The sequence below is a fragment of the Prionailurus bengalensis genome, chromosome A3, assembly GCF_016509475.1.
Source record: "Prionailurus bengalensis isolate Pbe53 chromosome A3, Fcat_Pben_1.1_paternal_pri, whole genome shotgun sequence".
NCBI classification, from domain to species: Eukaryota; Metazoa; Chordata; class Mammalia; order Carnivora; family Felidae; genus Prionailurus; species Prionailurus bengalensis.
Window position 1 is genome coordinate 59089536 of NC_057354.1, and position 13048 is coordinate 59102583.

General features: G+C 45.2%; 1 protein-coding gene across 5 annotated transcripts in view; it reads right to left on the reverse strand.

Annotated features, from left to right (window-relative positions):
• Positions 1-13048, reverse strand: part of NPAS2 (neuronal PAS domain protein 2) — a 160321-nt gene that overhangs the window by 76178 nt on the left and 71095 nt on the right. For all 5 annotated transcript variants that reach the window (XM_043603143.1, XM_043603142.1, XM_043603141.1 and 2 more), the window contains exon 2: positions 8648-8701. In XM_043603143.1, the coding sequence (XP_043459078.1) occupies positions 8648-8679 (32 nt within the window). In that variant the 5' untranslated portion in view covers positions 8680-8701. The remainder of the gene's footprint in view (positions 1-8647; positions 8702-13048) is intronic.

Sequence of the window (13048 nt, forward strand, 5' to 3'; positions counted from 1 at the left end):
GCACATGTACACACACAAACACACCCCTCTTGTATTTCTCCAATAAGTGGTACCTTGAGTGCCCTTTTATTGGGGAATTTCATGAAATAGATGCATATTATATAAACCATACTCAATGCTTCTCTCCTTTTCTTCTTGGTGAGGAGACGATCACAGGGTGTGCACACTTAGTGAGCAAGACTGGGCTTTACACTCAACTACTCAAGAGGCATAGCTATAGCTGAGATGGGGATCAGGTCCTTCTGAGAAACCTGTGGCATAGACCAAGAAGAAAGATGCTCATCTCCCATCCTTCTAGGAGAGGCTCCCATGGCAGGAATGGGGAGTTTGAGCATGTAGGTGAATGTGTCCTCAGTCCTCTCTAAATTCACAAGGGTACATGACAGTGATGCAGGTGCATTTTATATGTCACCAAAAATCCTGTGTTTCCCTAAGGGGAAGAAATTAAAAATCACTGTATCAGAACTCCTGATTGGTGAGCTAGATCAGGAATAAAGATCAAATCAGTGGAAAAGGGGGGAAAAAAGTACTATAATGAACGGACTCTTCCTTTTAATCTACTTCATGTGCAGACAGGTCTGGCTGGTGGCATCTGCTGCTTACACCTCTCCAGCATCCAGTGAGAAACTATCCTTAACACCTGACATACTTCCATACTAGGATCTCTTCCTGATGTTTAATCCCAAGGTATCCATCTTTTAAATTAGCCCCAATAAGTCTAGTTTTATTAACTGAGTAGACAGAACATGCTAATGAGGGAAAATCGAAGATGCTCTCTGAATCACATGCAGTTGGCCACATGAAATAAAAACTGAAAAAATCAAACACTACCCAATACAGTTGGACATCAGTGGCCAGAACTGGTGATGGAAGCACCAGTGGGCTTCCCCTGCTGGAACTCCATGAAGTTCCATGAAGTATGCAGTAAGTCTGGAAGTATGTAGTTCTATGAAGAACGGTTTTTTTCCCATAGAGGGTCTCCATGGTGAGGAGCTAAAGACATTTTATGAAGCATATTGTTTTCACACTTACAGCTACCCCTGGAAGTTGAAGAGTGGTTGGGGTAGCAGAGAACCGGGATGATACAGCTTAGCCGGAGGAACCTTAGACCAGTTACCAGAAGATATGAGTCCTCATCCTGGTTCTGCTACCTATGCCATGAGAGAGAGTGGGCAAGGGATTTCCACCTCCATGGACCCTGGCTTCCTCTTACAGAATAGTGAGGACACTGATAAGGTGATTTCAAGCTGGAGAATTAAAAATTGTCTGAAACTCACTCCCCCCATTAAAAGGTGAGTTCTAATTCCCCTCCCGCTGAGTGTGGGCTGGCTGGCCTCAGTGACTTGTGTCTAAGGGAACAGAATGTAGCACAAGGGAACTGCCTGACTTCCAAGGTCAGGGAGTAAGAGGACACACAGCTCCCCACTGACTCTCTTGTCCATGACGCTCACCCTGGAACCCAGTCACGTGTTGTGAGGAAGCCGCTACATCTCCGTACAGAAAGCCACAGTCCCAGCTGACAGCCTACATCAACCACTAGCCATGGGAATGAGTGTGTCTTCAGGTGGTGCCAGCCCACCATCTCAGCTCTAGCTGAGACCACATGGGACAGAGACAAGCATTCCCTTCTAGGCCATACCCATATTGAAGATCCACAGGCAAATAAATGCTGTCGCTTTAATCCTGTACATTTTGGAGCGGTACATTTACACGGTAACAGATACTCAGGAGAGTTAATGCCTAAAGAAAGACTCAATGATGCCCAAGGTTCCTTCCAGACCAGGAATTCTGGCATATCTACACTGAGCTAACTAGTTCCACATTATAGTATGAGACAGGAACTGATAAGCGTGCAGATGAGCCCTCTCAGACTTGAGTTTTATACACAGAGTAAAATGAACCTGTTTGAGAAGGCTATCCTTATTGGAATTAGGTCTTATGCTTCTTTTGAAGTCTCTACAAGTCTTTGGAGTACCTGAAACAGAGGGAGTGGTTGAGGAATGAACTCACAGTTTCTTGTAGAATTGAAATATATCAAGTAGGTGCTCACTGTCAACATCCGGAGAGGCAAATGGAACAATGCAATGCTCACAGGCATGACATAAATTTAAGTATGCTCCACATTAAGACAGTCCTATCCATGAAAGGTCAACTTTCATGAAGAATAAATTAGAGTCTGATCAGCCACATTAACAAAAACCTTGTAAGAGCATTCCCGTTAAAATTTGATGGACACGTAGGAAAACGAGACAGGAAATATGTCAAAATGTTAATGGTGTTTATCTCTAGGTAGTATGATTATAAATGAGATTTATTTACTTCTTTAAACATTTTACTATTTTTCAAATGTTGTTTTGGTGTATTTTCAGATGTAAGAAAATGTGCTAAAATGATGGGAATAAAGTTGATTTAAGACAGTGTTGGGTAAAAGGGCTTCCATGGAAAATCATGAAGAACTATTTTGAGAAAAAGGACTATGGTCAGAGAAGTTTATTTTGTTGTTACCAATTTTTGTTTTTTTCCTCCAGATAATTTTTTAAATTCACACTTACATAAAATGGAACAGATTTTGGTTTATTTTCTAATTGCAGTCTTAGCACTTTCAATGTGCTAAGGAGCCCTGAAACTCTCCAAAAGGGAGAAAAAGTAAACAGCATGGCCCAAACTTGTTTTGGGGGGGCATTTCCTGAGGTTAGTGTTGTTCAGAATACATTCCAGGGAACTCTGACATAAGCAAGGTCCATTTAAAGCCAGTGCAGTCCCTTCCTGTGCCCAGGCCTGGGTCCTCGGGACAGGTGCACACCTCCTCATGACCATAAGTCAGACAGCCTCCCTGCACGCCCAGACAGTGGGGGCTGGGGACACCACTGAGCTCAGGAGCCTTCAGCAGCTTGGTTCCAGGAAAGAATGTCATCTGGGTGTGTGGAGAGAAAAGTCACCCCATGTGGAGCTAGATGGGTCAGGATGATGCCTCCCTCACCTCATGGAGAATTCTGGAGACTCAGTTTGTTTTCTACCGCAGACATTTGGTGAAGTGTTTGTGGGATGACTGTGCTCAGCTTGTGCTATTCTTTCTTCCTGAGATGTAACCGGAACATCTTTACTTTTACCTAGAGGTATCAGGAAATGTTGGGGCCCAAATGAGAAGCTGGCCTAATTTTCCAGTGATTCTTACTTAACAGTCACACAGGGAGAGTTTCATGGGAGCACAATCTTTAGCAACTTGTCACTGAAATTCTCAAAGGAATATTTAGCTTTTTCTGCAGAAAAGAAACATTTTCAAAATGGCGGACTTCTGCCCATCCCTTTTTCAATTTAAAATTTATTGAAATTATTGAAAGGGTTTTTAGTGAATTCTTCTCTACCTCAGATGCTCCCAGAGAATTTCTGGGTGTCCCTGAGCTAAGACTTTCCCAAGTTTCTAAGCCTACCGGGCATACAATTCTCTTTCTGACAATGCTTCTTAGCTGACCAAAGTACCCCACTAGGGTAGAAGCCAAGAGCCCCAAATAGAGGGAGGCCCCTTTTCCATTCTGCTGTTTACTGGGCCACAGTAAGAATTAGCATTCTGCCTGCAAGTACAGTTCTACTTTTTCCCTTTGTTTGGAATACAGAATCACTCATCTGGAAATTACAGGGTAATATAAATGAATCGTGTGTCCTGATACGTCTATATTCTTGCAATGCCTGCTGCTGCCTTAATCACCAAATAAAACAAACAGAAAGGAAGTCTCAAAAATGTTTTTACTATCATTTTTTTTCCCTGTGTCGGGGCTTATGATGATATGCGTAACTCCCAGTCAAGAGCCTATGAAAGAAAATCACAGCAAAATTAGCAAGATAGGCTCCAGCTGGAAACATCAACATATACTGCACAGGGTCAGGATTTTCATTCTGCACTGAGCCTGTACACAGGGGCATCAGTGAGTGCGCCCGGAGCTGGAGTCCTCCAAGTGGGCTACAACCTTCGTGGATCAGACTAGCCTTTCCTTTCAGACCTACAGAATTTACATCTAGAGAAATGAAACAATAAAATGAGGCCAGTCTTTCCTCTTAACCATATTACTCTCCACGAAAGAGCACTTGGCTGAGAAACAGAGCTTATGAATTGTGACCATCATCCTGGCTTAGCTCAACACAGACCCTGCAAGATATGATTTCTCCTTTATGCTTGTTTTCAAGAATGCCTCCCTAACTTGCCCCAAAATCCTTTGAGGGCAGGGTGATGCTGTGTATCCTCCTCTTTATCTTCCCGCTGCTTAGTACATTTCTTAGTTAACCAACACTGATGGAAGGGTGCCCGAATGGTCTCAGTCATTGGTCCATGTCGACAAACTACCCTGGGGGGAGCCAGGAGGAATGCTAAGGCTAAAGCTTTTCTTTTTGCAACACTTGCTTCTGCAAAAGTGCATGGATGAGTGTCTCGGTTGCAGCGATGTTATCTCCCTCTTGCCCGGCCATTTTATCAGTGTTAAGACTGTAAGGATGAGGGTCAAAGAATAATAAAATTGTTTAGCTTGTGCTTGCAAACCAGCATCCTTTATTGAGAACCCCAAGCTATTTTGCCTGACATTCTTCATTCTTATTAACAAAAGGCAGCGATAGCTCTCAACTCACCACCCATCTTCCCTCCTGCTACGAAAATGCACACAATTAGGGAAACAAAACTTCCCAGCTGGTAGGAGTTAATGTAACTTTAACGAATGCTGATGAATTACTCATTCAATATTGGGCAGAAGGAAGAGGCCACCATGAAAGAATTTCCTCTTAGTGTTCAGTTCTCTCAAGAAATGGAGTAAGTTGTACTTTACAATACTGCAAAGTTATAGAAACTGGCTTTCTTTGGAAAGCGAGGATTCATACAACACTTTCTGTCCCTACCCCTTGGGCACATGGTCGACCAAAGGGAGCAGCTTCCACTTACTGACTGTCAGGAGAGATCGTTAGGAGCCCAGAACTCGAAATCATACCTTGGTTTGAATCCCTGCCTGCCACTTACTGGCTGTGTGATTCCAGGCCCTGGCTTTCTCAACTGTAAAATGAGGCTGGTAAAAGCCTATGTTGAGGGGGGTGTTGTGAGGATGAGAGAGCTTATGCGTGTCAGCTGCTGCAGGCACACACTGAGTGCTCCATACATCTTAGCATTTCTTATTAGCACTGTGTTCCCTGCAGTGTGCGAGGAGGCGCTTACACGCAGCTGCATTTAGTTCCTCAGTAACAGAAGTTGAGTAACTCATCCAAGGACAGAAAGTAAAAGCGTCAGAAGTCAAAGCCAGGCCTGTCTCATTCCTAACTAAGCTGTGCACTTCCTGCCCCACTGCGCCACTTCCTGGATGACTCCCCCCCACCACACACACAGACACACGTCCCGCGAAACTATTAGAAAGGCATGTGCATCACTGGACCACAAAATGGTAAACTGTGAACCTCATTATCTAGGGATTCCAAATGTCTCTCAATCAGACCGTTTCCTTTTTGAGTTCATGGACCCTGTTTTTGGATTGTCCCTAAGGAAAAATAGCAAATAGTTCTGACACACAATAGGCACTCAGTACTCGCTGGTTTTACACGGAAATTCGCAGAAGAAAAGTGGAACTGTATCCCGGTTCAGAATACTTGATCAAACAATCCGAACAAACCATGAATTGCCCAAAGCTTTGGAAACCTTGCCCAACATAGCATGTGTTTTCTGGAGACAATGAGGGTTTTGATCTGAAGCTAAGCATTTCTAATCTTGTCAAAAAAAACTGTGTGAGTGAAAACTATTCCTCTCAGGCCTCCAGGTGGGATTACGGGAAGGGCCTCCCGATGCTGCTGCTACAAAACCTGAACAACCAGAGGCTTTGAGACGGATATAATCTTAGGATTATGGTTATTTCCTCCTGGGTTCTCCCAAGTGTTATGAGGGATCCTGCATTATTACTGCTATTCTGGCAAACAGATCTGGGTATTGCCAAGCGTTCTAGACCTGTTTCCCCATCCGAGGTCGAGAGGGGGTGAGGGCCAGCCAGCAACCTCACTACCCCAGTTGTGTGCCTGGAGACTCCCAAACAGGCAGTGTGAGAGCATGCGTGCCCACCTCCTCAAAGCCACGGGGGGTGGGAGTGAATGGAAAGAAACTGCATAGGACCTGATTTATTTCTGAGAACTTTTAGCCAAGATTTTCTTGGAATGTCTCCATCGGTGACCCCTGAGAATGGTAGCATTTCATCTCCTCTGCATTTTGAGGTGAGCAGTGCAGTAGAGGGAGGGCTGAGGTGGGGGGGCCTGGGAGGTGACATTAACATGAGGATGGCAGAAGCAAACTCCCACGGACTCCGAAGTTACACCACGACACAGCTCTCAGTGTGGGCCTGCCAGACAGACTGGGTTAGTCCCTACATGAAGGGATTTTCTTGTAGTCTGGGGAATAGGACCAGAATCTGAGGTTAGGAAGCCTGTTTAACTTTAACGTCTGCCATTTGTGAGAGCTTTATGATGTTTGCCACGTTACTGAGCCTTCGTTTCCTCCTCTGTAGAATGGGGATAACAATGAAACACACCTCAGAGAACACTGAGATGACACGAGCTAACGCATAGAAAAGTACTTAGTGTAGAGGATTAGGACACACAAGAAGCACTCGGTGACTGCTGGCCACCCCTACCCATCTTTTCATGCTGCTAACCAAGGAGAATACCTTGTAAATGTATGAGAGTGTCCTGTATTTTCACACGTGGGTAACGATTAACACACATACACACACACACGAAAGAGCTTCTTTGTGTATTTTGTGGCTGCCTCCCCAAATAACCCTGTCGCTGCAGGACAGAAATGATTGCCTAGTGTTGCAGGTGAGGAAGTGGAAGCGGGGAGAGGTGAGGGTTTGTTGGAATTCATCATCTGGGACAGCGCTGCTGTCTGCCTCTGCACACAATCCACAGCTACCTGGGAGGAAACCAAGAGGTCAAACACACAGAGGAAAGAACCGGAAGCCAGTCTGTCTGTGAGAGAGGGAAGGAAGATTCTATTCTTGTCTGGTCTGGGTTAGTCTATTCGTCTACTTGTTACTTGGGACCACAGGGATTTTGTGACCCTTGAAGGCTGTGGCCTAAGGTTTGAGAAGCACGGCTGTGGGGAGTCCTGTTTCCCAATGCCAAGGGAAGGGCATGTTCCTTCAGAATAAACTGAGGTATTATTTGAATCGTTGTCTATTCAAATTTTTATCAGAGAAAATTTTGAAACATGGAAAAGTATAGAGATAAGAGTATGATGGATCCCCTGTGCTGACCATCCAGTTTCGACAATCCTTACTCCATGCCAACCCCGTTTGGCCTACAACTCTGGCCATTTCCCCTGCTCCCTGATTTTTCTTTAAGGAAATATTTGGGGGAATTAACAACCAATACAGACTCCCTCTGTGTTCTGCAGATTCAGGTCTAGCAGGTCTGGAGTGGCTGGGGTTTTGTTGTCTTCATGCCCACCACCCTTTCCGCCCCCAACTGGTGACACTGGAAAGACAGATGCCCCTCTCCCTGGAGATGCCGAACTGGGGGATCTCTGAAGGCTGCAACATTTGCAAGTGGAGGATTCTGTAAGTGACAAGCAGGCAGTGGGTTCTGTGAAGGGAAGCGGGCAATCCCTTCAGCCATGCAACTGTTCAAGAGCCTGTCACAGGGGACTGAAGGACCCGTCCCCTCTTCCTCCCCCTGCCCCCAGGTACACACACAACTGTGGGAACAGAAAGAGATGAGACTGGGGGAAGAAGGCTTGTCTTCGGGCCTGAGTGAAGACTTTCCCAGGAGAACACACTCCATTGCTGGGCCTGTCACTTGCAGCGTGATCATCTGTAGTCACCTACCAACCACCTCCATTCACCTGTGTCCTCCTCGTATCATCTTTATTTCCCTGAAGCCTGACATAGTAACTGCCCACGGGGGCAAACTGTGCGATGTTGGTAACATTTGACAGGTCTTTACCTTCAAAATATCAGCTTTATGACTCCACTTTACCCACAGTAGGTAGTCAATCAATGCCCAGTGAAGGAATAAGCAAGAATAGGGTTATAAGAGCTCTGACATGCCAGCAAATGAACTAGGATTTCTGGCCAATCCCACAGCAGTGCAAGGTGGCTACGATATCTCCAGGTGCAGGTGAGAAAACTGAGATAGGGTATATGGAAGCACGTAGCACATGAGGATGATTACTACGTGGTCAACATCTGGGAATGATTATTACTATTATTGTCCAAAGCCAGGCAACTCCCCACAGCGGAGCAGGGATTTGAACTCAGGTCTGCCTGGCTCTCCGGTCATGCTGCCTTGCTAAGCAGTGTCTGTGCTGGAAAAGCAAGAGCCAGCGGCCTCTCAAAGGAGACCCAAGTCACCAAGGTTAAGACATGAACATGTGGAAAATATAAGCTACCTGGCAAGTCCCAGACAATGAGGAATTTCAGGATAAGGAACAAAATTGGGGGAGCTGGTCTACATTTTTTTAGTAGAGCACTACAATATTTCAAGGAGAGTGGGTACCAAGAACATGTCCCTAGTGGCCTGTCCCGCTGCATAGGACATGCACAGGATAGCTCATCTATGCTGGAAGAGGACAAGCATGTTTGAGCCTCGTAGATGGCACGGAACAGACCAAGGCAGGGAAGATGCTCCTTCTTACCTCTTTGCCCTGTCTTTCTCATCTTCATCCATTAGATTTTCTACGCAGTTTTTCCTGCAAAAAAGAACAGACGATTACTGTCTGCTTCTAGACCTTTCTTCTAGGTCTTTCCTGGGGTCGTTGTTTTGCTCTGATCTAACCCACAAGTCTTAGCCCAGAGGTTCTCAAACTTTTTGGTTCCAGCAAAACCCTTTACACTCTCAAAAATGACTGAGGATCCAAAGAGCTCTTGTATATGCATGTGGGTTCAAATTGAAAAATCTTAAATCCCCAAGCACTCATTCTAGGTGTCAGAGCCATGCAGTCATAGCTTTCAAGGAGCTTCTAGAAAGGTTCAGTGTATATTCATGAGCGTCAAAAAGGCAAATAATGTGTTTGTATTAGGAAAGCTGTTTTGACCTTCCGGACCCACCAGGGGTCCCCCAGACTGCACTTTGACAACTGTTGTCTACACCCGGCTCAAGGAAGTATCTGTTTATCTCAAACCTTAAACCTGCAAGGTGCCCATGACATTGTAAAGAACAGCATTTATCTATCTGGTCATTCAAATACACAGAGCCCTCTTACATGCAGCTGGGAAGAAATTGGGGCCCCAAAGGACTATAATCTGTAGTCCTTCCAGGCATTTACACTTCCCTAGACAGTCAAGGCACACAGATGTGAAAAATTAAGTAACAATCCAGGAATGTTCTTGTAGCCCAAAGTCATCAGAGACTAGCTCACCGCCCAGAACCTGTACTCTCCTAGGCAGCTGGCTGGATTTCTTGCTGCCCCACAGATCTGGGTCCCTCTGTCACATGCAGGCATGCTCAGACTCTTTATTTCATTCACATGTTTCCCAGGGTCCCACCTGTGTGGGGAACCCCCTCCAGCCAGCCCTCAGAGCAGAAACACTCTCAGGGTGTCCATGAGGCCACAGCCTGCAGGGAGAACTGTAGGAGAATTATGCGGTAGCATAGAGGGCAGAGTGGCTGAGATACGGGTGTGGACCCCAGGGAAGCTGAATCGCCACTGCCCACACGCTTCTGTTGTAAGAGGGTCTGAAGTCAGAACTCCAAAACCAACCCTTTGCAAATGCACTAACACTCTCGAAACTTAAAGTTTTAGATAACCTTTTCCTGGGGCAAATGAATATTTCTAAGATAATTTGGTTTTGTGACCTGGGTCTGACAAGTGCACAGGGATGGGTGTGAGCTGGAAGAGGAGGAGGAATTCTAGCTACAGCCCTTGTTTACACACATGCCCCATTCAGTAAACGGAAAGGCATATTTTGGTGATAGACTTGCAAGACACGCCATTCGGCAGTTAAGGCTTGTATCGTAATTAAAATGGGGTTAACACATCTGCAAACAGGCATGTGCTTAATGTCTCCCAGATGGAATCTGTTCAAAGTTTTAAGATGTGAAAAATGCGGCATCAACTCATTTAGTGATGCACTACCCCAGGTCCCTGCTCTGAAGAAAGTGCTGGCTGCCCATGCATCCAGGTCACGAGCAAGGACCCAGCCAAGCCAAGCCCTTCACCAGGTGCCCCTGGACACAGCACATTCTCAGGAGGGATGTGGGCTTCACACTGTTTTCCTGAGGTTCCGGAATCCTGTTTGGATTACTGGGATTGCTTAGTCATAAATGAAACATTTAGGAGTGACTAATAGCTATTCTTTATTGACCACATCTTCTCTGTTTTATATTTGTTTGTCCTTAAACATTTCCTGAATCCATGAAGCTGTGATGACCTATACCTCCTTCCTCTTCTTCCCCATCCCTCCTGTTGCCTTGACTGATTCCTGTCATCTGTCCCCTGTCTGTGCCACTCTGCTCAACTGTACCTGGTGAGACAGGGCCCCTAAGCCAAGTTCCTCAGTAGCACCTGCCACAAGAGCCCCACACTCAAGTCCTCACTGTCTTGTCACTGAGCCCATTGTGTCCCATGCCCTCCCCAGGTTTTTTTTTAAATTAAATACACATGACATAAAATTGATCACTCTTACGTGTATAGTTCAGTGGGATTAAGTGCATTCATATTGCTGTGCAGCCATCACCACCATCTCCAGAAAGTCTTTGCATCTTGTAAAATTGCAACCCTGTGTCCATTAAACACTAACTCCCCATTCCCTCTCTCCCCAGATCCTGGCAACCACCATTCCTCCATTCCTTTCTTTTTTTTTAAATCAATTTTTTTAATGTTTATTTATTTTTGAGAGAGAGAGCATGTGCGTGCAAGTGGGGGAGGGGCAGAGAGAGAGGGAGACACAGAATCTGAAGCAGGCTCCAGCCTTGAGCTGTCAGCACAGAGCCTGACACGGGGCTTGAACTCACTGACCATGAGATTATGACCTGAGCTGAAGTAGGTTGCTTAACCGACTGAGCCACCCAGGTGCTCCCATTCCTTCCTTTTTAGGGCTGAATAATATTCTATTGTGTGTTTATACCACCTTTTGTTCATCCAGTCATCCATCCACGGACACTGGGTGGCTTCCACCTGTTGACTGTTATGAGTAGTGCTGCTATGAACAGGGCTATGTTCCTCCTGCCTCATGTTTTTGAGCCATTCTTTTACTTCATGATGTGCAGAAGCTAGACAGGGTCCAAAGGCACACAAGAAAAGGGGGAGGGTCAAAGGCAAGTAAAGGAAGAGTAGAGAAGTTTAAGAGGTGACGACTACTCTTCCCAGTTGCATAAAGAGTTTCCAATGAAAAGGATTTTGAGCAGTTTGTTTTGTTTTTTTACGACCGCACAGAGCCAGGAAAGAGAAAATGAGCTTAAGTGAAGGCAGAGGAGAGTCTGTCTGGAGCTGAGAAAATAACTATTGTTGTGATTAGCCCCAAGAGTGAACAAGGGAGGGAAGCTATAGAATCTTTACTCTCAACAAATATATATTCTAAGTATGTTAGACGTTTATGAGATTTATTAGCCAGAATCCCAACAGGAAACAGGACTTCATTACCAAGCTGTGGGTGGGGTCTAGGGGAACCAAGAGGGATGGTATGGTTACCTAGGGTTGGTATCAGATGAGCTGTTACCAGCTCTGAGGGTGAAGGGACCAGAGGCAAATAGTTTGCCAAACCTGGAAGGAGTGTGTCATATAGGGGAGGCAGCATTTGGTGGAAGGATGCAGCCAGCATGAAGAAACCTTTTCAGAGGGGAGTCAAGGGAATACCTCACTTCACTCTCCACCCATCTCATCGCCTGTTTGTGTCTCTTATTAGCTATACCACCCAGAAGGCTGAGGCAGGGAGGCCATGATATCATCCACGTGGGGAAGCCCCCAGTGCAGAGTGAAGGGTGGAGAGGTGTGAAGGGGAACAGGAAGGACACCCAGCATGCCACTAATGTTCATGTCTGAGGAGCTCTTTCAGTTCTGGATATGTCTGGATTTTTCTGGAACACAAACTATTTGGAGTCTTTTAAAAACCTTTTACAACTGTCCAAATTTGAAGTATAGGCATCTACATGTAGAAATAATAACACTCAAGAAATAATAATACAATAATGATGAGAGGCTGAGGAAGGAGAGCCTGGCAGAGAAGTGTCTTGTAACTATTTAAGCCACAAAATCAGTAACGATAGATCGTAACCCACAGAAGAAACTATTCAGGCGTCTATACTGCTACAAAGAAAGAAAGAAACAGGGGCAGGGGGACAGATCTCCCTTACAGAAGAATTCCAATTTATAAATGTAGAAAGAATATGGAAATAGAAAATCACCATCAGTACCCCATAGTAATAATTGTTGCAGGCAAGATCCACTGATGGATGCTTAAGTTAACAAGCAAAAGTTTGAAAAGACTCAGGATATCTGCATAGTTTAAAGCATCTCCCTCAAGGGTTGTCTGGGTGGCTCAGTCAGTTAAGCATCTGACTCTTAGTTTCAGCTCAGGTCACAATCTCATGGTTTGTGGGTTCAAGCCCCACATCAGGCTCCATGCTGACAGTGAAGGGCCTATTGGGTTCTCTCTCTCCCTTTGCCCCTCCCCCACTTATGCTCTCTCTCTCACTCTCTCAAAATAAACTTTAAAAAAAGTATTTCCCTCAATATATTTATTAATTATAAAGGAAAATGGTAACTTTATAAGTGGAGAAGGTTGGCAGATACTGCCTTCCCTACGGGTCACCAGTGTAAGTTATACCCACGTCTTTTGGTGGAAATAAGTGCTCATTCTCTTGGGTGTTTATGCCTAGGAGTGTAAGTGCTGTATCATATGGTAGCCATATGCTTAGTTTATTAAAAACTGCCAACTGTTTTCCATAGTACTGTACAATTTTACATTTGCACCAGGAACATATGAGAGTTCCAGCAGCTCCACGTTCTTGCCAACACTTGGTACTGGTTTCTTACATTTGGTCATTCTAGTGGGTGTGTTGTGGGATCTCACTGGGATTTGAATTTGCATTTCCCTCA